The sequence below is a fragment of the Strix aluco genome, chromosome 16 (genome assembly GCF_031877795.1).
Source record: "Strix aluco isolate bStrAlu1 chromosome 16, bStrAlu1.hap1, whole genome shotgun sequence".
Classification (NCBI taxonomy): domain Eukaryota; kingdom Metazoa; phylum Chordata; class Aves; order Strigiformes; family Strigidae; genus Strix; species Strix aluco.
Window position 1 is genome coordinate 20827177 of NC_133946.1, and position 26953 is coordinate 20854129.

Genomic DNA, 26953 nt, shown 5'->3' on the forward strand with positions numbered 1-26953 from the left:
TTAAAAAGTAGTGGTTTATATTATTGTTGAAGTAACTGGAAAAGCTATAAAATTGCTGCGGTGAAAAGATGCTTTGTTTTCAATTAAACCTTAAATAGAGGAATTGTGTGTCCTTCCAGCTTAATGTTCTTTACATTTAACTATTGGTTTCCGGCTTGAAAAGACTACACATCTGTTTCCTTCTGGTAATCAAAGTATTTAATTGTTATGGAAATTCAACACTTCTTTATTTGTAACATGTCTTCTCTTCTTTTTTCTAACCATATCTGTTGAAAATATCCTTCTATTTATTCAGATGGAGTTTTTTATTTTGATCGTTCTTCTAGACAACAATTGTAATTTTGTAACGAGGTGTCTTTTGCCTCTCCTTTTAAAATTATTTATTAATAATTTGGACTGTCATTTACTCAAGATCAAATCACCTTATCCAATGCTAGCTTCAGCAGTTTCCCAAATCATCAATGTTCAGCTTTTTGCACGTGAGGGAGAAAAAAGATGCTTGATGTATACCCCCAAAAAACATTAAATGTAGTCTGGTTTAGGCCTGGATTTTGGAGGCTGTTCAAACAGGCTAAGATTCTAGTGTCACCTGACACTTCATGATTTCAGGATGCCTTCAGGATATCCTTCAGGAAACCAGCTTGCCTTTTATTTCTAAATGGATGAGCAATTTAGCACTTAAAAAATCATGAAGGCAGGAGTTTTCTTTATACTGAGTTGAAATGAGGCTTTCCTATTCTTGTGGTATCTTGAATACAACTGAAAATTGTGCTTTTGGGTCAAAACGTGAGGCTTAGAGTCTGGCAAAAGGAGAGTTGTCTTTAAAAATCCAATGACATCGAAGTTCATAGAAGCTGAGGGTGCTCAGCACGTTGCAGGGCAAATGAACAAAGCGCCCTGTGCTTTGTTCACTGAGAACCTTCTTCTGTCAAAATATTTCCTGGTATTTCTAAATTTGGAGAAGACAAAGAACGCCTCGGGAACTGCGCTGCTAGAGATAGTACTAAGGGTCAGGTTTAGAGCCCATTTAGTGAAGTTAGTGTAGGTGCATATATTCTGTTCTTTTTACTCTTTACAAGAGTAAAATCTGGTGGTGCCTTGGAAGTGTGTGCAATAATAGACATACCAGATTGCAACCAGCACTGACCTGTCACATACAGTTCATGCATGTTTCTTCTGAAGATGGAATGAAGCAATATGTCTTCCTCATTGGTTTGGAAACAAAAGAAAATCAGGGCTAAAGAACTAAAACCCCAATTGCAAGTCCAAGAATTCCCGATCTACAACTAAATTTGATTTGAATGCACGCAGTTTGTCATGACAGTCAAGCAAGAGTCATTGCAGGCGGTAATTTTATGTGCAAAACTAATAGAATCTGTAATTGAAATAAATGTTACATTCTTATGCTTGGCTGAGCTCTACATAATTTATGCAGCAAACTGGTTGAATCCAGTGCTCATAGCATTTTTATTATGCATCCAGATTCAATAATTTCACTTTGTGTAGATACTCAAAACTTATTTTTTAAATGCAAGCAGACACAAGGTCTTTATTCCAAAATGAAATACTAGAGCAGAAGAAGCACCAAGTTATGATTTTGGTTTGATTCCTCGTTTTTAAAATCAAATATATCCAGTATACATAGGCATACACAGCCTCAAAATGGTTTCTGTGAATTAATAGAATAATTTGAAAGCTCTTGTTCACTCTAGACAGGCATAACAAAAGCAACAATTAAATGCCACTAGGTGTGGGGCAGCACGTGGTAGCAGACTGCAAGCAATTACAGTTAAAAGCAGTCATAAATGCATTTTTACTTAACCTGATTTTTACACATTTCTGTAGAGCACAAAACCTGAGCGTTTCACAGTGTCTCTGTGTAAGAGCATCCTGATTTACTTGGAGTTTGAGTTCTCTGGTTGGTTATTGAAGAAAAAAGAGAAGGTGAAGAAAGAATTGAGGCTGTTGGAATATGAGCTTTCCTTCCGTGATCATATCTCTGTAGTTGTGACATAGGGCAGGGTTTGTGTACTTGCCTCTTGCTTTGCGTGATGAATGTTTTTTATTTGAGTAATGGCCGTGAAGCTAATTGGTTGTATTTTACTCTTGATTGTAGATTCCAACAAAGTGTACTGCTCAGTATGGTAAAAACTTTGGCCGAAGAGCTGAGTCTGTATCAGTGACACAGGCTTTTAGGAACTGCACAGAGTTACACGTAACAGAGCATGTGGCCTCATTTTGAGTCCCCAAACCCCAATTTTAGGGTGTAAAGCCTTAGGTTTTGGTACCAAAGCATCGTTTGAAGGCACAAAACCTGATTTCAGAGTTCAAAACCTCACTTTCATTTCCAAAGCCCCTGTTTAGGGCCCAAAGCCCCATTCTTAAGGCCCAAGCCCTCCTTTTGATGGCCCGGAGGCCTCTTTTACAGCTCTAAGCCTTCATAATAGTGCCCAAAGCCCCATATTTGGGACCAAAGCTTCATTTCTGGCGTCCATAGAGGAACTACGAGGTTCACCTCCTCTTCAGGTTCCAAAGCATCATCTCTTAACATTTAGCCCATCATTTTTAGCCCTCAAAGCCTCCTTTGTAGAGTCCAAACCTATGATTCTAAAGCTGAAAGCCTAATTTTTGTGGTCCAAACCCTCACTTTTAGGGCAGAAAGCTTCTCTTTAGGGTCCACATTTTTATTGCCCAAAGCCTCATTTGCAGGGTCCAGAGCATCATTTTTGGTATCCAAACAGTTGTTTTTAAGGTCCAAGCCGCATCCTGAGTGCCCAAACCCTCATTTTGTGGATCCTCTTTTAGGGCTCAAAGGCACAGTTTTAGGACCCAAAGCCTCATTTTTAGGGTCCAGAGCCTTACTTAGAGGGTCCAAATGACCGGGCAGTGTGTGCACGGATGAGCCGTGTTTCGTATTGTACCTGCTTGCCCTCGCAATGTGGCAGCTGGTTGCATTTGCCTGAGAGGAGGCTGAACAAGCAGAGCCTTAGTCTGCGTAGACAGGTGAAGCCAATGACCTTAGAGCTAACTATTTTCAGGGTTTGGTTTTGTTTGGTTGGGGGTTTTTTGAAAGAAATGAGATAAAAGTCAACTGGTGTAAAACTCGTCTTTGTTTTTGTTAATCTCAGGTGCTAACCGTGTGACCCTGGAGGACTCCAACATCCTTCAGCCGATGGGACTCACTGTGCTGGGGAATCACTTGTATTGGATTGATCGTCAGCAGCAGATGATTGAGAGAGTGGAGAAAATGAATGGGTACAAAAGGACTAGAATTCAAGGCCGAATTGCTCACCTGACAGGCATTCATGCTGTGGAAGAGCTTGATATGGAGGAATTCTGTGAGTTTATTTCAACAGCTGATGTCTCTCACTCTTGGTCACTGTCTCTCAAAGTCCTCATCCAGTTGAATATTTTAATAACGTTGCCCAGTGGGCTTCAAGTAAGCCATGGAGTGCTTTCAACGTGGCCAGTTGGGATCGTAGAAGAGGAGGAGAAACAAGTTCCTTGCTCCTGTCCAGAGGAGTGTTTCTGCACAGCTAGAATATGTGATTTCATGGTACTTAGTTACCTGCTTTGTACAAGCTCACGTGATACTGAATTCACTCTAAAAGCTACTTACAATTATGGTTGTTAATTTTTTAAGTACAACCAAGTAATAAGACTTGGAAAAACCTTTAAAAAGAAAGAAAAGGATTGTACTTGCCTTTTTTCCAGGGGTTTCAGAGCCTGTGTAAAGCATGACTGGTCTGTCTCGGCACAGTCAATGAGGTAAAAGCCACCAGTGAGGGGAGGAGAATGGGCAGGAAGCTCCTACAGTGAGTTACTGTGGATGTGGAATGTCTCTCCCGTCAGAGGGGAAGCCCTTTTAGGTGCTCCCTTCTGAAAGGGCTCAGGCGTGCAGGGTCTTCTCTTTCTGGATTGGTGGTCCCAGTTCCTCTGGGCTGAGGGAGAGTGCAGAAACCTCTTGAAGAAACCACCTCAAAATGACAACCTACGGCTCCTCCTGCTTAATAGGAATATAAAAGAGAATATAAAAGCACAAACGAGATGTGGGAAACAGGGAGCTAATGACAGTGGCCTCTTTAAACTTTGTTGCCTGTGATGAGTTGTCTTATATAGGGAGGGTACATTTGTGTATAACGCTTTAGTTTTCAGAAGAAATTATTCCACTTTGCAACCCTCTGTGCCACGTACATTAGGTTCCATGAGAGCTGAAAGTATTTTCAAACTTGGCAATGTGGTAAGCCATTACAAATAAGGTAGTGTAAGTATTTACACTGTGCTAATCCTCATCCAGACATTCTTTTTTCTTTCACAAAACCCAGTTTTTCTTCTTCTGTGCCATTTCTCATATTTTTAATGTATTTCAAAGGTACTACTGAATGATGCAAAAGGATTTTTCTCTAATTCTCAGCACTTTATATCCCATGTGTTTTTAAAAATGTTTTTTATGGCAAGAGTACTGTTTCTTCTAAGTCACACTGAAAGGAATCACCTTCTGCAGCTGAAAACTGTCCTATATAGGTGACTTCTGTTACAACAGGGGAGTAAAAATACATATGCACATGTGTGCATGCCCACACACTATGCATTCATGCGGGTTTTTTGCTAACAAGCCATGCGTCAAACAGTGGTGTCTCCAACACTGTATTAACTTAATGAATATGTTAAAGGTGAAAGCAGGTTGCTGAGAAGCCTGGACAGATGGAAAACGACTTTGGCACAAAACTTAAGATATCTATACCGTTTCTTCCCTGTGGAAATCTTGGTCCTTACTAGTAGTAAAGAATGCATTGTTCAGCAGCATCACAAATAACACAGGCTATAGCCCCGCAAATTGCTCCAGCAGATGCTTGAATAAGTAGCCAGGAGACCGGGTCTCTTCTGGCTTCGTTGGGCTGGAGTCCTCAGAAGGTGACTTCACTTCTCTGTGCCTGTTTCTTACCCCCCTAATGTTCATTTAGAGTGATTCCATGAGGAGCTCGCAGGTACTCAGTGCTTCTGGGTAACTGATTTGGGAACACAACCGTGTAGCTTCCTATCTTTAAAAAAAAAAATTAAAAATCAACTGTGTGTGCTTATATTGCAGTTTTGTGAGTAACGTGGAAGTGGAGGGGCTAGATATTAAGATCTCTTTAAGATAAAGGAGAATTCCTGAGGGGTTTGGGGGCTGGCATTCTGCAGTGACATATGTTAATTCTTGATGCCTAGCTATCCTAGAAGTGTAGGTGGGATGTCTAGGTGTGCTGTAATGCGACCTTCTCAAATCTGCCTCTCGTTCCTCTTCACCTGAGTTCCCAAATTCTTTTTAGAAGTCCTTTAAAGGTCTCTGTATCACTGTGACTGGGAGAAATGTAGTCCTCAGGAAGTAGTAAATCAGCTTTTGAGCACTGAACTGAAAAATCCTGCATGTGTCTTCCTGTTAATTTGTAGTGAAATCTTGGTTAGTCAAACAGAAGTGGTTTGCAGGTGGTTTTGTGAGTTTGCCCTAGCTAGGAGTAGTTATGATTTCTTTTATGCTGTCTAATATTCTTTTCCGCGTGTTTCTCCAGCTGTGCATCCGTGCTCCCGTGACAATGGTGGGTGTTCGCACATCTGCATTGCCAAAGGGGATGGGACTCCAAGATGTTCATGCCCCGAGCATCTTGTGCTTCTACAGAATCTCTTGACATGTGGAGGTGAGTTCTATTTAATAGAACTGCACAGCAAAAAAGGTGGGGGTTGAGGTTTCCTTCGAGTCCCAAACGTGGATGTACACACAGTGCTTTCCTACACGTGGTGTGTTGCATCATTTGTTAAATTGACCTTTGATCCTTCCACCAGCTGTTTTCTGCTTCAGTTTTTGGACGTACGCGACTTTTCATTGTGAGCAGAATATTCTTGTTTGACCTTAAAATACTTGCATCTTCTACTGAGATTTTTATAATTGTATGATGTGACGGGTCTGTGCTTTAAACAAACGCGTATAAGATGATGTTGCGTCAACCTGTGATGACCTAGCAGCAGAAATTGTGCATTCCCACAGCGTCACACTCCAGTCTTTCAGATGAATTTGGCCTCTTAACATGAAACACTGTACTCTCCAGTTACGAAATGTAGGCCGAAAGCTCCACCGCAGTCCTTTCTAATTAAGGTAACTCTCCTCTTTCCACATGATAGATTTTTCCTTTCGACTTCCCTTTCACAATTGCAGGATTTTTGAAAATTGTTACATTACACTTGAAAAGGAGATTAAAAACAAAACAAAAAAATATTGTTTCTTTTTGGGAGGTGTCATATCTTAAGTGGTTTGGCTCTGTTGGTCCTTTTGACTTCTTTTTATGTATTCATTTTGCTGTGAATTTCATTTTCTGGCTGAACTCTGACCTCCCATGGGACAGTCATTTCCATTATAAACTGTTTTCTTTCCCATGACCACAACATGTTATGTGGTTTTAAAGTAGTGGTGGTTACATCTGCAGGGAGGGGCAAAAAATCAATCTACTTATATTTCTTGCTGTACTGGTGTTGCACAACGTGGCCAACAAGAGTCTTACGTCCCACTCCTTTGTTATCTTCAGCTATAAATCTAAAAGGGGCCTCCATTTCAGTGTCTGGGTTTTTTATTCTAATCCTCCACTAAGCCTGCAAAATTTTAACCTATCTTGTCTGCTGTAGGAGCAGCCTATAGCCAGTATTTCAGAATAGATTTATTAGCTGTTTTGGCTGGAGAGCTTTTGTCCATGTACCCTTGACAAGTTTTTAAATGCAAGCTTGTGCCTGCCAAGTGCAACCATAATGCAATATGAAATTAATGCAATATGCACATTAAACATTAAACAGCACACTCATATCAAACTTTAATTCAAGAATTATCTTAATGTGTGTATCTGGCGTCTTTATCTTACTTACAGCTGTCAGGTCACTGGCTACATTTGTAATTCTCATACTGCCACACCAAATAATCGTAAATCAGGAACTTAAAATCATAAAATTTTCAAAAATGAAATGCATTTGGATTTTTATTTGCATTTTGGTTTTCAAGCTCTTGATTATATTTGAGTCTCATTCTGGAACATTTACCCCTAATGAAGGAAGGACAGCAGCACTTTAAAAACGGTTTGCATGTAATTACATAGCTCTAGGGTCTGTAACACCACCCTCAGGAGAAAAATATTCATACAGAAGTCTTGTCATTGCTTACAGCTGAGAAGGTTTCCTTATGCTGGGTTCTTTGTGAAGACCATTCCTGAGCCTGAATGTTATAAAAGCTCACTGGGTTTCCAGAGGAGTGTTACCATCCGGTGTCAGAGCTTGCTCAATGTTGCTGTCATAGCCAGGGTATGATGTGCTACTCTGTTAATCCAAGTGGTAAAGCATCGACTTAGAGCATTAGCTGGCAACAGCAGCTGTGGGGACTAGTGACTGCCTCTGTTAACTGATCTGACTATGTCACAGGGATTTGACCCACCGACTTTTGAAATGAGTGGAAATACATCTATTTGCTGCAGTGGCGGTTTGAGATGGACCCTCATTTTGAACATAACTAATTGCTACCGATAACAACTGAAGGAACTTACACGTTGACTGTTTCTTTCAGTGATACTAATGGTGAAAAAGTGTGTGCTAATTTGCTGTACGTAAGAATTAGGAGCATTTTTTACAATAGATTCATGCCCTACATTGTCTTTTGACATTCTGAAGAAAGCAACCACAAATGCCATAATTATTACAGCTTCATTGTTGCATCTCTACACGAAGTTGTAGCTGCTGCTTAATGCTCTCAGTGTGTGATTGCAGCTTGACCAACGGTATGGATGCGGAATGGATTGGTGCTAGGATTCTGGGGTCCATGAAGACTCAAATTTGAAGGAAGTCCCAGCTTGCTTAGGTCCAACAAACATAAAAATGGCTGTGTGCAAGGTCCAGTGTTCTGTCTCTGACCATGGTGAAAGAATGTAAGATCAGGGCAAGCCAACCGCTCCTCACGCTGCTCTGAACCTCCACTGACCTGCAGCCCAGAGACTTTCCAGCAAGAGGACTTAGATTAATGTTTAACAGGCCTTTACAGATTATTTTTCCTCCATTCATATTTTTCAGTTCATATCTGACTCAGTGTTGTGGTTTAAGCCCAGAGGGCAGCTGAGCATCAGGGACCGCTGGCTCGCTGCTCCCCCCTGGGGGGATGGAGAGGAGACAATACAACAAAAGGCTTGGGAACTGAGACAGGGACAGGAAGGGCTCACTCAACAGTTATGGTCATGAGCAAAAGACAGACTCGACTTGGGAAAAAAAAGGTCAATTTAATTTGACCACTGCCACCAGCAGCAATTTACCAATAAATCAGAGTAGGACAGTGAGAAATGCAGCCACATCTTAAAAACACCTTCCTCCACCCCTTCTTCTTCCCAGGGTCAGCTTTGCTCCCAATTTCTTTCCCTCCCTCCTCCCCCCCAGCAGCACAGGGGGGCAGGGATGGGGGTTGTGGTCTGTTCAGAATCACAGAATCGTTCAGGTTGGAAAAGACCCTTGGGATCATTGAGTCCAACTCTCAGCCCTACTCTACAATGTCCTTTCAGGGAGCTGTAGAGAGTGATGAGGTCTCCCCTCACCTTCTCCTCCTCACACTGAACAGTCCCAGCTCCTTCAATCTCTCCTCACAGGATTTATTCTCCAGGCCCTTCCCCAGCTCGTTGCCCTCCTCTGCACTCGCTCCAGCCCCTCGAGATCTCTCTCGTACTGAGGTTGCCCAAAACTGGACACAGCACTCCAGGTGTGGCCTCACCAGTGCAGAGCACAGGGGGACTGTCACCTCCCTGCTTCTGCTGGTCACACTATTTCTAACACAAGCCAGGATGCCGTTGGCTTTCTTGGCCACCTGGGCACACTGCTGGCTCATGTTCAGCTGCTTGTCAATTAGAACCCCCAGACCCTTCTCTTCCAGACAGCTCCAGCCACACCTCCCCAAGCCTGTAGCCATGCAGGGGTTTTTTGTGGCCCAAGTGCAGGACCTGGCACTTGTCCTTGTTGAAGCTCATCCCATTAACGTTGGCCACCGATCCAATCTATCCAAGTCTCTCTGTAGAGCCTCCCTGTCCTCGTGCAGATCGACACTCCCGCTTCACTTGGTGTCATCTGTGAATTTACTGATGATACACTCATCACATGCTGTTCCTGCTGCTCCTTCCTCCTCACAGGGGGACTCCTCACACTCTTCCCCTGCTCCAGTGCGGGCTCCCTCCCATGGGAGACTCCTCCATGAGCTTCTCCAGTATGAGTCCTTCCCATGGGCTGCAGCTCTTCCCCAACTGCTCCAGCGTGGCTCCCCGCCATGGGCTGCCCTCAGAGTTGTGACCTTCTGTGGGCGCAGCCCCTGCTCCGGCGTGGGGCCCTCCCCAGCCTGCAGGAGGGCACCTGCTCCGCTGACGCTCCACGGGCGCGGGGCACAACTGCCCTCTCCCCATGGGCTGAGGGGGGTCTCTGCTCTACTACACCTGCCCCCTCCTACCTCCTTCTTCAAATGACCTTGGTGTTTGCAGAGGTATTTCCCTCACTACTCCTCCTCTCACGTTCCCCTTCTTAAATACTTATCGCAGAGGTGCAGCCACCATCACTAATTGGCTGGGCCTTGGCCAGAGGTGGGTCCAACTTGGAGCTGGGGGAGCTTCGAGAAGCTTCTCACAGCAGCCCCCTCCCCTGCTACCAAAACCCCACCACACACACTTGCAAAACAGAGAAACAGATATTGTACAAGCAGATGTTTTAATGATTTAGGTATATTCATTGCCAATTAACCCAATGTCCCAGGTTTTTTTATGAAAAATTGTTCCAGGGTAATATAATTGCAAGGTTTCAAATTGTGTAGAATGTGGTTGGCAATCAGAAATTGGGTATTTATTTGAATTTATGTGTATGACAGTGTCTTCCAAAAGGTGGCTGTTAGAGCCAAAGAAAGTGTTTGTAGTTCCTGTCCTTAGTTCAGTGCTCGCCTACTAGAGCAAGCCTCTTCACTCAGCTTCCAGTTTTTGTTAGGAAGTTGGCAAACTTTCATTCCCTATGCAAAATCATGTTTTCCTCTTTGCTGGAATCTTAGTATTGTCACGGAAGAACTTCAGTCCAAGCATAAAATTGAACACACAAGGTGTTTTGTTTCCTCTTTCTCCAGAACCTCCAACTTGTTCCCCAGACCAGTTTACCTGTGCCACTGGAGAGATTGACTGCATCCCCATGGCATGGCGCTGTGATGGATTTCCGGAGTGTGATGACCAGAGTGATGAAGATAGTTGCCCCATATGCTCTGCATCCCAGTTCCAGTGTGAGAAGGGACAGTGTATCGATGCACACTTGCGGTGTAACGGGGAAATTGACTGCCAAGATAAATCTGATGAAGCGGATTGTGATAGTAAGATTAATTTTCCTGAACTCATTATTCTAACAGAAGCATCCATGTGGGATTCTAGCTGTTCTTAATATATATAATACATATATGATTTTTAGTTTCAAATGGGGAAAAACAGACTTAACCATAAGCCTAACTAAGCTATCCACTGATTCTGTTTTTCTTTCCCTCTTTCTTATTTTGTTGCTCAAATTAAACTTCTCTGCATAAATTGCTGACCATGTAACTATAGATGAGGGAGGTTGAGGAGGGTATCTTTAATCCACATTCAGAATGAAAACAGGAAGGAAACTGGCAGAACTTACGACATGCTTTTTTTCCCTGCATAATTATTACCATTTTGGCTTGCACTGTGTCCGCTTGACCTTCAGACAGGAGTCACTGCAAGGTGCCACAGGGAAGAAGAGATGAACTTAATCTTGTGGCTGAACTGGCTGTTCTGAGAGTTCACTCTTTGCAAGCTGATGGTTATAGTCCTGGATGTACCTTCCTGTGAGAAAACTGTGGAATGACGTCCGAGGAGCTCCTGCTGCTGCAGCTGCTTTGTATGCAGTCAGCCATAGGATCTGGGTCTAAGAGAGAAGAATGGATGGGTGCATTTGCATCATCCTTTGGTTGATGGGAAAACTTGCATATTCTGTGTCTAGTATCAAGGCATAGCCCAAACAGACACTTGACTATGAGCTGGCACTATGGCTTCTTAGAGCTGTAGAAAATTTCAGGAGCCTATTCAGTAGCGTGGTTCTTGCCCTGTGAAGCCTCAGGTCTCTTGGCTCTACTCATTCAGTGGCTAACCATTGCCACGGGGCCAGCAGGGTAGATTTTTTGGTGGACATTTCCATGAGCAATTTTGTGGATTTGCAGTGTCTTCTGTAACTCTGAGTCTGGACACCAGCACACCAGTACCTTCTTTGCAAACAAGAAGAGGATCAGCCATGTCCAAGTTCCTGCCTTTCTTGTGGGAGGTGGTACTTACTACCTGTACTGCTTCATCAAGAGGCTCTGCTTTGTCCACCGTGGAGCCCGTATGCAGTGTAACGGTGCCATTACCCACACACGGAGTCAAAGTGGAATGTGCGTTTGGTCATCTCGCTGTGAAATGATGGGCACTGCTAAGCAAACTTAATGCCAATGTTCCTGGCATTGTATGAACTGTGGACGCCTGACTTGCCCTACACAGACCCCTTGGGGGCACAGATGAGCCTTACCATCTGGTCTAGAATGGTTCAAGACACATTTCTTCAGCATTGAATGTTCAGGGGTTGTATGCCTAATCCTCTGCAAGCACTTGGGCCACCCAAGACTAGACTTTTGTCTAGGATGCTGTCTGACACTTCCCAAGAAGGGCTATGAGCATACTCTGTTCAGGGTTAGACTGAGGGAGATGTGGAAACGTGGTCTCTGCAGTCCTCAGGAATCTTTACAGGCCAAGGCCTGAGTGGGTTCCTAAGAAAAATAAAACAGGCCTTTCTCATCCCTTAGCATGTATTAGCCTATAACCCACTGTGCTTGGGGAAGGGAAGGTGGCATATAGTCCATTCTTATTCTTTATTAAGGTGGTGAGGCTAACTGGGCTTAATAGAACTTTTCCACTATACCTCATGCATCAGAGGAATTGTCTTCTGGTCAGAGCAGTGATAATCACTGACTTCAGTGTCTGACTTCAATGCCTTGGTTCTATCAGAAGCCACTTCTCCCGTCCCCTGGTTTCCCAAGGCGTGTTTTTGGAGGGTTGAATCTGAAGCCATTGGCACAGGGGTTGCAGACTGTGGCTGGAAGTGCCCAAAGAAATGGCCATAGATACGTTCGTGGTTCTTGTCCCACTTCTTTAAGACTCTGGCTTTCATCTTCTTGAATTTATTGTGACACTGCTAGCTGATCCTCTCATACCCAGTGGAGGTCACAAGGTTAACAGTCTCTTGATAGTGCAGCTGGATTACCATGCTACTGAAGAAACTTCATCTCCTCTACAACACAGGTTCAGTGGTCCAAGCTGTCCATTGCTGAATCAAGAGGAAACAAGGAATCCAACAAGGCAGGACGGCAATAGAAGATACAGCACATAAGAAGAGAAAGGATATTAAGGCAGAATCTTGATGGAAGACAGAGGAGCAGCAGACAGTTGCAAGAATAAGTCAAGGGCTGGTAGTCACTGGCAAATAGGAAGGTGCACACAAAATTTGGCCCTACTCATACTGCAAGAACCTAAATGGTGTGATGGGAGCTCTAGATGATTTGAGAGCCTTCTGTCAACATGCGTGTGTTTTGTGTGCACTGTAGGACCTTGTGGAGCTGCATCCAATGTACTGGGGGCATAACAGTCCAAATCAGGAGCTGACGCGTTTGGAGTCTTCCAGCTAAGTTTTTTTCTCCGTAGATAATTTAGTTCTCTTACATGAGAACTGCTCTGCAAACTGTGCCACAGCAAAATAAGTATGGCTGTTCAGGAGGTCCACTTCACCATCAGTGCTGTGATCCAAAACATGAATGTTGATCTCCTCCGCCAGAAGAAAAGAACCTTTCTTCTTTTTGCATTGAATAACCTTCACAGAATCACAGAATCGTCTAGGTTGGAAAAGACCTTGAAGATCATCCAGTCCAACCATTGACCTAACACTGACCGTTCCCAACTCCACCAGATCCCTCAGCGCTGGGTCAACCTGGCTCTTCAACCCCTCCAGGGATGGGGACTCCACCACCTCCCTGGGCAGCCCATTCCAATGCCTGACTACCCGTTCTGTAAAGAAATGCTTCCTAACATCCAGTCTAAACCATCCCTGGCACAACTTGAGGCCATTCCCTCTTGTCCTAACCTTGACCTCTTCCAGGATTGCTGGTTACTAGCCCTCATAAGACGGTCTCTTTACTGATCATTTAATATGCCTTGACTTGACGGAGATTCCAAAGTTAATTAACAGGTCTTTTCTGCTGAAACGGAGGCTCCTGAATATAGATAAGAAATTTAACAGTTATTTAGCAAGGTTATATTATACAGGGCTACATAAAATAGTATAGACTGTGTAAAGTTTTATAATACTCCGAGTTACTCCATTTTGTTAACATGTCGGGTGACCAGCTATACTCTGTTAGTTATTGTAAGAGATTCTTGCTGATTTGATCCCAGTTTTGGCCCTACAGGACTGATTTGACAAAGGATGGGGAGTTACCAGGATCAGAATTTTATTTTAGCATCCCTGAGTAGGATGTATAACAACAAGACGGAAGAATCAGAGAAATGCAGGCTTGCATTTTACTCACAGCAGCGAAGCATGTGTTCTAGTGCCTACCTCTGGGCATAATACAGAATGTGCTGTGGCTTCATGTCTCACTTCTTTTGGTTTTCTTAAGATGCTCAAATGCCCCCATGCAAGTAGTACTTAATCTTTTCTTTCTTTCTGTGCAGCAATCTGTCTAACCAATCAGTTCCGATGTGCAAGTGGCCAGTGCATCCTCCTGAAGCAACAGTGTGACTCCTTTCCAGATTGCATCGATGGTTCTGATGAGCTGCTGTGTGGTGAGATGTCCTTCCTTGAGATTCAAGTGCTGTGTTCAGGCAGAGTGTCCTACATCCCTACGCAGAGCCCCAGCCTTTGCACAGGAGTATTCTTTCAGGGAAGGCCAGTGAATCTTGGCCGTATACTCTCCCAGTTGTAGTTGGCTGCTAAATGTAGTCATGCTCTTCCATTGGTCTGTGCAGCAGAAGAGTGTGAGCTTGCAGCTCGGTGTAGCGAGTCTGTAATGCTGTTCCTCCAGGTAATGCAGGAACAGCAGTAGTGAAGATGAACTGAAAGCCCAATGTTCCTTCAAGCTAGTTCTAAAATGCTGTATGGGATACAACGCTGCCTTGTTTGGATGGACCTTCAGATCTGTACCCGGGGGGACCTGATTCTCTGAGCTCAGTACCTTGGGACTTGCAGAGCTGCTGCTAAGCTTGGGGTGGCTTTTAAAAACGCACAGCCCTATCCACTGCAATTACACGGTCAAGCTAGAGGCTAGTTATGTGGAGGAACTAGCCTGCAGTGAGCAAGCGTCCACAAGACACCACAAGCTGGTCTCTTAAAGTGCAGGTAGGAAAAAAAAATGAGAGACCTTGATTTTTCTGGGCATGCTGTTACTTTGAATTCTCATGGCAGTAGGTGTATGCAAGTTCCAGGCACGCTGATGGCAGTTGCTGTACAAGTCCTTAGCGGGGTCTGTTATTTTGCAGTCCAAAGTGGAGAGAAAAATTCACTTGTGCATTGCTTGCAATTTTTGCACCATCGGGGTGACTAGTGCAGGAATTTTTCAGGCAGTGGGGCAGATAAAGGAAGCATTTGGTAGCTTGTGAGTGGTTTAGCAAAATAGATGGAATATAGCATTTTAAACCAAAAGCAAATAGATGTGCTGCTCTGTTGGTAATTCATTCTGAACAAGTACCTTGTGTTGGGTTTGTGTAGACAAATGCTGCACTTTGCTTAATAACATTGCCTTTAGGACCTTGGCTAATTGAGAGGTTTTTAGTATCTTAGAGTCTTGTCAGGTTTTGAGGCAGCAGTTGTCAGAAGCTGTGCCACTGCTGGGAGGAGAGGAGGGCTCACCAGGTCGGCTCAAGGTAACCTCACAGAATCACAGAATTGTCTGGGTTGGAAAAGACCTTGAAGATCATCCAGTCCAACCTCATTCCTCCCGTCCATCCTTGCCCGCTGTGCCATCCTCACAGTGGTACAGCGAGGAAGTGTATTTCATGAGCAAGAGTGGTGAAAGGAGCCCAAGTGGTGAATAGTAGAAGAGGCTAAAAGAATGGCAACAGAAACTGTTTAGCCCTCCTGTTGGAAATTTCAGACTGAACATGCTTCTCGTGCTTCTCCCATTTATCTGTCAGGTCTCACCCACTTCCCCCAATTCCCTGAATAATGTAACACCACTTTTTTTTCCCCCTTTGTTTAGTTTATTTTCTTTGTGCACTTAGCAAACCTTTGTGCTGCCAAGTTAGCGCAGCTGTTTCCTGTTTGCACTTTGGGTCCAGTCCTGCAATTAGGTCTTAACTGATTTAAATGTGTCTTTATGTAGACACAAGACTGTCTCCTCTGGAGTCTCTTTGTGGAACAGAGCATTCTGTGGTTTCTTGCTTGACTGAGGGGAAGAAATCAAGTAGGGAATAAAAATGATTCCTACTTTCTAGATAAGGATCTTGCATTTAAAACAAGCTAGATTTAACCAAAATGAGAATTGTGTGTTTTAAATTAGCTAATTTGGGAATATGTTTTAATTTCAGTTTTGCTTTTTTCTGGTATCATATCTGAGCTATTTGAAAGTTAGGGCCTTAGCTGACAGAAAAGGTGTGAAAAGTAGATAAAGGCTCTAAGACAGAATTCTGATGCTGAGCTGTTAAGAGTTTATTGGTACATCTTTGTATTTCATTTATCTTCCTTCTCATATTTCAGTTGTTTCCCATTCCCTTCCGCTGAAACCAGAACCACTGGAGAAAAATTTTGTGAAGGCTTGAATCTTACATGAACCATTTCATTTCTTAAAGCTTCATTAAGGGGGAGAGGGGTCTATAGTTTGATCTAAACATGTAAAATTAATTGGCTTTGGCCAAGTTTATACATAGAGTTGTCAGGTTTATTTGGCAAGAATTTTGAAAGTAATCAGGTGGAGATAATACGTAGCTCATCTCAAATACTGCAGCATTTTTTATTATTTAACATTGGGCTATGTAGGGGGAAAAAAATAAGAAGTAGAAAGTATTTGAGATACTCTGTATTGTGTTTTCCTTCCAATTTGTAAGGATTTTTTTTAGAAAGCAACTCATATTTTAGGAAGGAGAAGTATTCTATTTTAAGGCATATATTAGTTAGGAAGACATCCACTGCTTAATGGTAGCTTCCCTGCTGGTAAATGTTTTAATTTTTTGATGTTATTGATAGCCCAGATGGCTTTTGAGAGAACAGATTCCTCTCTGATTAAGGACTTCATAAGTGTCCTATATCCTTAACTGGTAGACTTTGGGGGGGGGAGAAAAGGAAACTTCCTAGGCTGTTGTTATATCAAGATGATAAATAATCCTGTTACGAGATGAATTGCTAGACAGAAAGAAATTGCTAATACTGCTTTATATACATGGAGGGGAAGAGGAGGCATGAAGTCTTGTGCATTGGATCAGAATATGTGGAGTTATAGATGCCTGAGTCTGATGCAGGTACTTTAGAAGACACCGTGTGAATGACTGCGAGCTGAGTGATTTGCTGCACGAGCAAATATATATATTGCCCCATGTTTAATGACCTCCTTCATTTTTTTCTCCTCTCTTTCCAGAAAAAACAAAGCCAGCCTCAGATGAGTCCCAGCCACACAGTAGTGCCATCGGTCCTGTCATTGGTATAATACTGTCACTTTTTGTCATGGGAGGAATGTACTTTGTGTGCCAGCGAGTGGTGTGTCAGCGCTATGCTGGGCCCAATAGTCCTTTTCCACATGAGTATGTCAGTGGCACCCCTCACGTCCCTCTTAATTTTATTGCTCCAGGAAGTTCTCAACATGGCACTTTTACTGGTAAGGATGGTAAGGACCTTGCATCTAATCAGTACTGGCACATTGTCTGGATTTGGAGTGCTAGACGCAGAGTTTTCAAAGAGCAGAAATCAGATGTTGATCTGCTCAGTGGTTTTGGTACAAATCTGTCATTTGCACCAGATCTGCAAAAACTATTAGGTGCGTTTCATTAGGCATCGTGCTAGGCTGCATCTGCACAGGTTTCTATCTTTCTGACAGAAAATCTACGGTATTTTGCCAGTGAAAGCATCCTCTTTAACTAGTTCATTCTAGTGGATGTAATAAAGCCTGGGTTTTGCACAGTACTTCTTACCCAAGGCCTGCAAAACGCTGTGAAGAGTAGTGAACCACGTGCAATATTGGAAACAGAATGCATGTGCCATTCAGCATTCTAGGGAGGGCTCTTGCTCTTTGTGTCTTGTACTCAGCTGTCCTTGTGTCTGTCCTGTCCATCAGAGGTCTTCACACAGTTTTGTCCTGTCTGCTCAGGGTGGGTAAGTTACTCCACAGTGGAAAGAAGCAGAGGAAAGAAGTGAAGCAGCTTAGTTTACTACAGAAAAGCAGCAGATAAACCTCCCTCCCCAAAGTTACAAGAGCAAATGTGGAAGAACACGGTCTGGGTGTGGTCTTGTAGTCTGGCTGCTCATTGCCTGAAGTGTCATGAAAACATCCCCCTTTGGTTTAGCCCATCTCTGAGACAGCTTTCCTGTTTGCTTTTGGACAAAGCATTTATTCTCCCTGTGTCTCAGTCCTTCATCTGTAAAACAGCAAAGGACTCAAACCACCCATTCAGAGAGCTGCATGCAGTTACGGTGCTGCAGGACTTGAAGTTACATGAAAGCTCAGGATATTCAGTTAATAGATAAGAACCCAGAAACCTCATACAGACATCAAAGTAAACACTGAAATGATGTGCCTTAAGTTATTTTACAAATGTAAAATATACTTTTCATAGAGGAAATAGCAAATTCTTAACTACAAAGCCCTGAGAAGGAAGAATATCTCTTCAAATTGTTCAGGAAGCTGGAAAGTAAATGTTTGCCTGTAAACCTACCAGACAGGGTCAGAATACAAGAAATCCAGAGTGCTTGGAGTCTGCTTTCCATGTCAGCTGAAAACCAGAGAGATGATAAAGACAAATGAAAAGATGTGGCACTTAATATGAAGATGCTAAAGTTTTTCAGATGTGATAATTATTGTTTTCTTCTAGCCATGGCTTTGAGGATAGCCAGATACAGCTTAGGTTTAGCCTTTCTCACGCTTTAATGACTGTGGTCAGCTGTTCCTGCTTAAATTATGTTTTTATGGTTATCAAGAGGTTTTTGTGGTAGGAAATAAAATTTGAGGATGAAATCACTGCAGGTGAAATCTTTGCAGTGGTTCTTTAAATTGGACTCCACACTAAAGCTTTTTAATTAAAGAAAGTATCGGTGGTTTTCGTCAGTACCTCTGTCAGTCTGATTCTCATTCGTATTTGTTATTTTTTTTCTAATCCATATTGCTGTGACAAGTTACAACAGCTGAAAATATTAGCATTGATGTTAATTCTGAAGAAAATACAGAGGTTCCTAATACCATGGCGTTTCCAAAAAAGTCACGAATAATGATCACAAATAGAGTCACTCTGCTTGTAATACATCCTTCCTGCATCTGAAAGATTTCTGCAAACTTCCCAAACTAAACTCTTGCATTAACACTGAATAGTCTGACAGGAAGAAGCTGAAAATGTATTGTCTGATTTAAGTGTATAATGGAGTAAAACACGTTGGAGAATGTTGTCTTCCCTTTTCCTGTCACCCAGGTTTCCTTTCTTTTGCCTCTGCTGATTTTCAGTTTAAGCAGTGATTTTTTTTTTTCAATAAAAATAATAATTTATTGTTGTTGCTCATGTACTTGCAATTGAACTTCTTTGGATGGAAATTAAAACTTTGGGGGTCTAGCTTGTTTTTCTTGGGCAATGTATAATGCTTTTTTTGCAAATGCCTGAGTTTGTTTAATTGGAAAATTTCTTAGTGATTTGGGTGAAAAGTTTGGATCAACAGTTCTGAAGATTCCTTTCTCAGCAGAGTGTGAGCAGCAGGTTGTGAGTCGTTCAGTGACACAGTGAGACAATAGGTGGTCTGGGGGTGAGATGTTTTCTTCACAAAATATGTTGTTCCTTGTAATCCTGAAGTTTTGACATCAAACACCATTCCCAAAATGACAACCAGTAGTGTTGCACACGTTTGCCAACCTGTGGATTTGTTTTCTGTTTTGCATTGGTAGATACAATTGTGGTTTTCCTAACCTTGTTTTCTCTGTCTCACTGCAGGCATCTCTTGTGGAAAGTCCATGATTAGCTCCATGAGTCTCATGGGAGGAAGCAGCGGTGCCCCCTTATATGACAGAAACCATGTTACTGGAGCCTCTTCAAGCAGCTCATCCAGCACTAAAGCCACTTTCTACCCACAGGTATGTCTTGAGTATACACCTGTGAGTTAGCTATTTCCCAGTTCTGAAGAACAGGAAGATGAAAATTTGTGCTACTAAATAGAATGTTAATAAGGGCTGTTCTTGGGTGTTGCTGTTTATGATATACAGGCCCAGTCCAGCACCCACTGAACTTCACAAAAGGGCTTTGTCGTAGTCCGTCAGGATTACACCATGCTATATGGTGTCAAAGATGTTTTGCTATTGGAGTGATACTCAGCTGGGTTGTTCCTGGGCACTTCTGTTCTTCTGTCTTGACTCCCTGGGAGGTGCCACCTCCTTTGCTCTTTGTAACCTCTGATGTCCGTGGCCCGGTGACATTTTGCACTGCGTAATGCTGCAGGCACACATGGAATAAGAAGACCAGCAAGACGTGACAGGACTGGAATGCAAACGCATAAGAAATAAGCTTGTCTTGATGTTTAGATAGAGTGTTGGTTGTTGATTCAGAAAACCAAGCACATGCACTAGGACAAAACACTGGTACCAGCAGAGGTTACGCTGGGTTTTTTTCAGCTGTAATTTAGTTCCATTTCTGGCTTTTAACTGTTGGAAGTGACAGAATTTTAGTCCCCACATCAGTTTTCTTGGATTCAAAGATGCACAGTGTGAATGGAAATGATTCTTGAGGAATATGTAGGAGAAACATACTCTTATGTTACTGTTTGCCAGCATTTTGTTATATGACAGTTTTTTCCTTGGTGCTTCAGAGCAATATGGCTATTGACTCTTCTGTTCACACAAGCTTGCAGAGTCAATCTGCTAGCTATTGAGGTGATTTTTTTCAGTAGTATTTATTCAGGAGCCCACATACTGTGTGGGTATATGTGCATTTGTGTTTACATGTAAACTGTTATGCTATGTATGGGCATTTTGATAGTGTTTTGACCAGTGGCAGATGCGCTCTCTCTCCCCTTTAAGAAGGAGAAAGATGGAAAAGAGAGGCTTGTGAGCTTATCTATTGATAAGGTAATATTGATTACTTATTTCTCATACTACCTTCTCAATGAGGCCATCAGGAAGTCAGAGCTAGCAGATGTTTGGAACTCAGCAGCCCTCCTAATTTCTTCATGCTTCACCAGTGTCTCTGTAACATGCTGAAGAATGTCATGGTAGTACCTGATTGGTGTGTAAGTGCCACACTAGAAAGGATGAACAGAAAAAGCTTAGCTGAATTTGTATTAAAAAACCCTTACTTAAATAAATCTTGAAAGAGGAAAGAAGCCCAAGAGCTGATCTGCCTGTGCCATTCTGTGGAATCTGTGTTGGCCAAAAGATCAACTCTTCCACTGGACTTCTGGCCTAACTAATTTGTCTCTTACCGAGACTCCTTCTTCCACACTTTCCACCCTGGGCTGTGTCAGCCAGGGCCTGCAGGGAGATCAGCCTCTCCTTCAGGAAGGGCGTGCTGGATTCTTAGAAGGAAGCTGTTGCAAGGGCTTTGTTACATGAAAGTTACTGCTTAATTCAAATACTTTAATCAGTTCTACCTGGTAGCTAACTACCCAGCTTTAGGTTAATAATAAAAAGGAGAGATCTGAGCATCTAGTTGTCTTGACTTTTTTGTTTTGTTTAACACATCTTAGTGGTACTGAGAGATGGTCCAGTGAATAGAGACTAGGAAGGAGTTGATGTCGATGGAGTTATGCCAGTTTATATGCCTGAGAACCTGGCCACGGGCTTCCTGGCTGACACTCTGTTTGCTGTGTTTAATCTGAATGTGACGTGGTGTTGGTGCAGCTCAGGGTGCTGGTAGGAGAGAATCCAGAAGTAGCACGCAGTGCTTCTCCAAGGAAGAGGATTTCTGGAAGGTACTCTTGGGGCAATTACTCCTCATTCCCCACAGCTGGCAAGGGGGGCGGTATTCAAGCTTGTCTACCCTCACATGAATCTAGATGCAGGGCTTGCCAGTATTGGTAACGAGGAGCTCATCTCAGTGGCCAGGAATCATTTGCTGCACAGTGAAGACCAAAACAATGTTCTCCACTCCAGTGATTCGACAGTATGATTCTGAGAGAGGAGCAGGGGCGGAGGAAGGAGGCTGTCGTGGTCACTGTGGCAGGCCACGGCTTGGCAGCATGCCCAGGACAGGCTGTGTACAAGATGCTCACATCAGTGAGGCCCGACCGTCAACAGCAATGCTGTAATTTTCCACACTGGAAGGGATGAGGCGCCCTCCTTGTTCTTAGGCCAGTGTCCTGCTGGCCGTGTCAGGGGTTCTGCTTCCTGCTAGGGGAAGAATCCTGAAGGATTGTGAAACACAACGGTTTTCCTAGTGTGAGGGTTACCAGCAACCATGTATATGCACACACAGGCTAGGGCAGGCTGTAACTATTTTTAGCCTTGGGCTCTTTGCATTGTGAACTGTGCCAAAATCATATGTTTACAGAATGGCAGTAAAAAGGAAGTATTCAGGGAAAGATGGAGTTGTATTAGTTATAGTAAAGGAACTTGGCTTCTGACCCTGCTGTTGCTGGGGGTATGTTTAGGGGCTGGGACTGGAACAGACTTTATTTCCCATTAGCATCTGCTGAGGATGATATCAGTTCTTATGTCCAAGGAAGTGCACTGAGGTTCAGCAAAACGGGGTCTAATTTCCAGCTTTACTCCAGCCTTCCAGTGTAATAACAGATGTTGCAAGGAAGAAAATTCCCTGTACTGTGAGAACTTTGAAGGCCTGCAGTGTACCTAAGCCCAGAGTAAAGTCTCATCATAAACTTCTGTGATCTTTAAAAATGCATTAACTCACCCAAGCATCAAGGAGAGGAAACCAAAATAAGGATGAAGGCATAGATAATACTTTCAAAATAAGTAAAGGTGTAAAATTAAACCAGACTTTCTCACTGCTTTTTCCTGTTCTTCCTAGATCTTGAACCCACCTCCTTCCCCAGCTACCGATCGCTCCCTGTATAATGCAGAGATGTTTTATTCCTCAAACATTCCTTCAACCACGAGGTCTTACAGGTACGGTTCAGATAAAAAGGTTTGATAAATCTTCTATCGATCCGCCCTTTAGTTTTGGATCTTAAGCAAAATGTTCTTGTTGAGACTTTACCTTGTTTAAAAATCCTTTCCCCCTCTTAATAAATGACCATTCAAATGGAGGCTAGCCAGTTCTGATGTTAAACATTGGCTTTGTGTTCTTGTTTTGACACCACAGGGTTTACACCTTTCAGTACGGTGTTGCTGAGTAATAATGCAACATACACGTTATATTGCTGTGTAACAGTCACTTAGCAGCCTGTATAGAGAGGGTTGGTGCTTTCTGTTCAGTTACTCAAGCTTATCTTCAAACTCTTTGATGAGTCAGCCTTTTTGTTAGTGACTGGGCTAAGTGGTCATCGTGGTCCCTCTGGTTGCTCAGGGGCTGCGGTACTTCTTGTTGGGTTCCTGTGAAAACCTTCATTAGGGCTGACATAGTGTTAATGAGCAGGCATCTTGACTGAGGACACAGAGCTGTTCGTTTTCAATCTCTTTCTTTCTTTTTCTCTCTTTTTTTTCTCCAGATTGCAACTAATGCATGTGCTTTTTTTTTTTTTTTTGCAGGCCATACCTTATACGAGGGATAGCTCCACCCACAACCCCATGCAGCACAGATGTTTGTGACAGTGACTATACTACTAGTCGATGGAAGGCCAACAAATACTATATAGATTTAAATTCAGACTCAGACCCTTATCCCCCTCCACCCACACCTCGCAGTCAGTACATGTCGGCAGAAGAAAGTTGCCCTCCGTCTCCTGCCACGGAACGAAGCTATTTTCACCTCTATCCCCCTCCACCCTCTCCTTGTACAGACTCCTCATGACCTCAACAGAAGGAACTTTTCCTGTAAATATTTTAAAATATGAACAGATTTAAAATATATATTTTATGATTTAAAAATAAATCGGGGTGGGAATTAAAAAAAGAAATGTGAATAAAAATGGGTGGGAGGGGTGGGGCTGTGAAAAATTGTACAGAGGAAGAATATTTATAAAATTGATTTTTTTAACTTAATTTCCATTCTTTTGTGCCATATTTGCCTTTTTGAAGTCATGAAAATGACTCAATCTCCAAAGGATTTGGGGAGGGAACGTTGAGCCTTTTTGAATTTTTAAGTCGCCTTTTTACATGCAAAGTGCATGTAATTCTTTTTAATAATGTGAGACAAGAAAGCAAAGTGGCTTGTGGGAGGAGGAGTCTAAAGAAAGATGTAAGTTTATTCACAGAGGAGAAAAACACATTTAAAATTGTCAGTATCTCATCCCTTCACCACCACTGGGAGAAAACGTGCAAAGATCACAACCCCTCAGATGCTCCTGTCTGCAAGAGAGCTGAGCCCTTCCCAGCAGAACTCGTATGCTGAGACCTGGATTTCAAACCTCCTTCTCCATTTGCTTAGCACTGAACTGGAAGAACCCTTCTTCTGGCCAAGCCTTCCAGCTTAACTAGGCCCACAGGCATCCTGCCCTACCTCATCGCAGTGCCACTCTGCACGTGGCCAATTCTGGAACAGATTCAGGCTAAAAAAGATAACCAGACGTAGAAAACTTGGGTTAGCTCCAATCAGTTCCTCACGTGACTGGGTGAATGGTAGCGAAAGCAGTTGTATTGACCTGTGGGTGAGAGCAAGTGGCATGTTTAAAGTGGTATTTAAGCTAAGAGAAATGCCTGACAAACTGCAGATTTGGTCACACTCACCATTTTAATTGTGATGAAACAAGCTCCTTCTTCCCTCCTTGTGAGGCTTTGATGACTGTCTGGGAAGAGGCTGTAATAGTCAGCTGCTTCTCTAAATATGGTGCTAGTTCTCTTTTTCCCAAAAGTTCAGTAATTCACTGTGCCAGGTCTCTGAGGTGTTCACCTGTGTTGACTTGATCGGAGAATTGCTTCATCTCTAATGTTCATTTTCCAAAGTGGAATGATACGGTCACTTGTATTCATTTAAATGAAGAAAGTTTTTTGCTTTTTAGTCAGTGTTTGTAGAAAATGGTATCTGCATAGCTCAAAACAAAAACATCTGCTCTTCAAACAGTTTAGTCATGTCTCATAAAATTTGCCTCAAAATTAGTTCAGGTTTAGAAATAGACAGAAAAAGCATGGTGGAGGAAGCAGAGGAGACAAATACTTCTTTCTAATTGTTGAAATAAAAACTTTCATACAAACTGCTGTAACCTAAGGACGTCATGATCAGCAAAGTGCTCATGTTCCCAGCTCCTACCAAAAAAACCCTTTGGGAATGGGGGGCTCGGAGCACTCCTTCTCAAAATACAGAAGATAAATTTTTGCTTTGATTGCTCTTTTGCTGTAACAAAAGGGATTGGGTATTGTATGGCGCACTATAAATCCAGCTCTGGTGATGATAATGTGAGTGCCTACTTGGGACATCTGAGGGAAGTTCTGAATATGCAGACTCGCACCTGTTTCTGCAGCTGCTGAATAACAGATGCGTTGGGCCTTTGACAGCCTTAATATTGTTGGCAACAACGAAAACTTTCTTCTTGTTTGAACTTAAATTGTACTTGCTTTGGGGTCTTTTTAGCAAGTTATTTGAGAGCACATCAGAGGAACCCTACAAGGCCGGGACAGAGGTCTTTGTTGTGGTGGTGGAGGGGCTGGGACACGGTGTTCTGATCCAGTATGTGTTTTCAGATTTATTAGTCCAGATCTGCTCTTCCTATCTACCTTGTTCAAGGATAGGATTTGTGCTGTCGCTGGTGTGTTACTAAAACTCTTAAAGTAGCTTTTACTACCTTCACATCTGAATTTTCACTTGAGAGATGGAGCACAAAGAAGATGCCCACCATTTTTCATGGAGAAAAATACAGAATTGGAGAATACAACATTGGAAATGAAGGATGGGTTCTTTCCCCATCCCCTATCAACATTAGTAATTCTGTAGTATGGCAAGAGGGACAAGGTCATAGTTTGTTACTCTGAGAGTGACTTAGCAGATCTCTGAACGAGTGTTAATGATTTGGTGAAACAAAGCAATTCTCATGTGATCATGTTTCAGTGAACTAAATTAGGGATATAGATCCACAGGATATTTTATGTACCACATTGATCATATAAAGGAGCACTTGTTCTGCATTACAGCAGTTGGTAATCCAATTTCATATCATACGTAATTTTGTGCGTGATAACTATTCACCATTTATAATGAATTCATTAGTTTAGTTGTTTCATGTTACAGTTCGAGCTTAGAGACATACTACATTAATTTGCCTGTGTTCCTGTGATAACACTGGATGCAAAATTACATTGATTTTTTTTTTTCATTAAACCACTGATCTTTTTAGAGAGCCACAACTCTAACAATCCTAACCACTTCATCTGAAGACTCGTATTACAAAGTTTGGAGTTGAGTGCAAGAAAATTAGCATTATTGCCAAGAGTTCAACTGTCTTAAGAGTCAAATTAATTCTTCTGGAGCTTAGAAGGAAGCGCTGAATGGGATGAATTAAGCATGTACATTGTGATTTCAGTTGGACATTCATAGCCTCTTGCTGCTGATGTTTGCTGAGAAATTCCTCTGAGGCACTTGAAGTTCGGTGGTTAGAATCTAAGCCCCACACTGTTCCATAATACTGACTTTAAAAGCCTCTTCTAAAAAGAATTTATATACAAATTTAGCATCTTAACATTTAAATACTAAATATTATTTTTGATTGCTGTAGACTATATACTTTAAAAGGATTACTGTGCTAGAAAAGACCAGAAGGATAATTGAGTGACAGGAGCTACTTCTCTCCAGAAATATCCTCAGTGTGCTCTTAGTGGTTTGACAGCCTGTGGACTTTCAGGCTAAAGCACAGAAAATAGGTGTTATTTTCTTCTACATCAGGATGAGAGAAAGAGTTGCAGGGAATTAGTGAATGCATATGACAAGTTGTGGCAGTTCAGGGCAAAATAGGAAGTAAGTGGGGGAAAGTTGTATTTGGGTGAGGTTTAGGCATAGTTTTAACAGTGCAAAAGTTTTCTGAGAAAGCTGACTGAAAGACTCCAAGAGTTCTCCCCTGAGAACCTGCAGAGGGGGGCATGTGATTGGACTACCTATGTGAGCTTGTGAGTACTTGAATGTTTTCAACCACTATTTTCCAAGCCCATTATGACTGCATATTAGCACTTGAAACAGCTCAGGGTGTAATACAGAACTGTGTCTGGAGAGCAGCTGGTAATGGGCAAATTATATGGTTGATTCTGTGTTACATTGAAAGGACAGATGTCCTAGCAGAGAGCAGCTTACCTGCCTTCCAGTGCTGTCATGAAAGCAGCTACTTGGGTCGTCTTCTCTTTTGTAGAATTTGTCCTGTCTGCAGGACAGAGGCAGCAGCAATGGGAAGCTCTAAGGTAAACGGACAAGTCATGATCTTCGACATAATTTCTTTCATTTCAAGCAAAAGTTTTGTGTAAATTACAGCTTGACTTCTGCTAGACTGGTCCATAGCCACTGCACCCTGAAATTTGCAATGGAGGTGATTAATTTGTTCATTATTGCTGGATGATTTTGAGGAAACTTCGTTAGCACTATCCCAACTGTCTTACTGGTTCAGTTTTCTTCTGTCTGGACAGATCGCTGAAGAGCAC

At 42.5% G+C, this 26953-nt stretch overlaps 1 protein-coding gene across 3 annotated transcripts in view; it reads left to right on the forward strand.

Annotated features, from left to right (window-relative positions):
* Positions 1-24722, forward strand: part of LRP5 (LDL receptor related protein 5) — a 167073-nt gene extending 142351 nt beyond the window's left edge. For all 3 annotated transcript variants that reach the window (XM_074842650.1, XM_074842651.1, XM_074842652.1), the window contains exons 16-23: positions 3129-3338; positions 5553-5678; positions 10145-10381; positions 13782-13892; positions 16676-16912; positions 19224-19363; positions 22248-22345; positions 22928-24722. In XM_074842650.1, coding sequence (XP_074698751.1) covers positions 3129-3338; positions 5553-5678; positions 10145-10381; positions 13782-13892; positions 16676-16912; positions 19224-19363; positions 22248-22345; positions 22928-23189 — 1421 coding nt within the window. In that variant the 3' untranslated portion in view covers positions 23190-24722. The remainder of the gene's footprint in view (positions 1-3128; positions 3339-5552; positions 5679-10144; positions 10382-13781; positions 13893-16675; positions 16913-19223; positions 19364-22247; positions 22346-22927) is intronic.
* The last annotated feature ends 2231 nt before the right edge of the window (positions 24723-26953 follow it).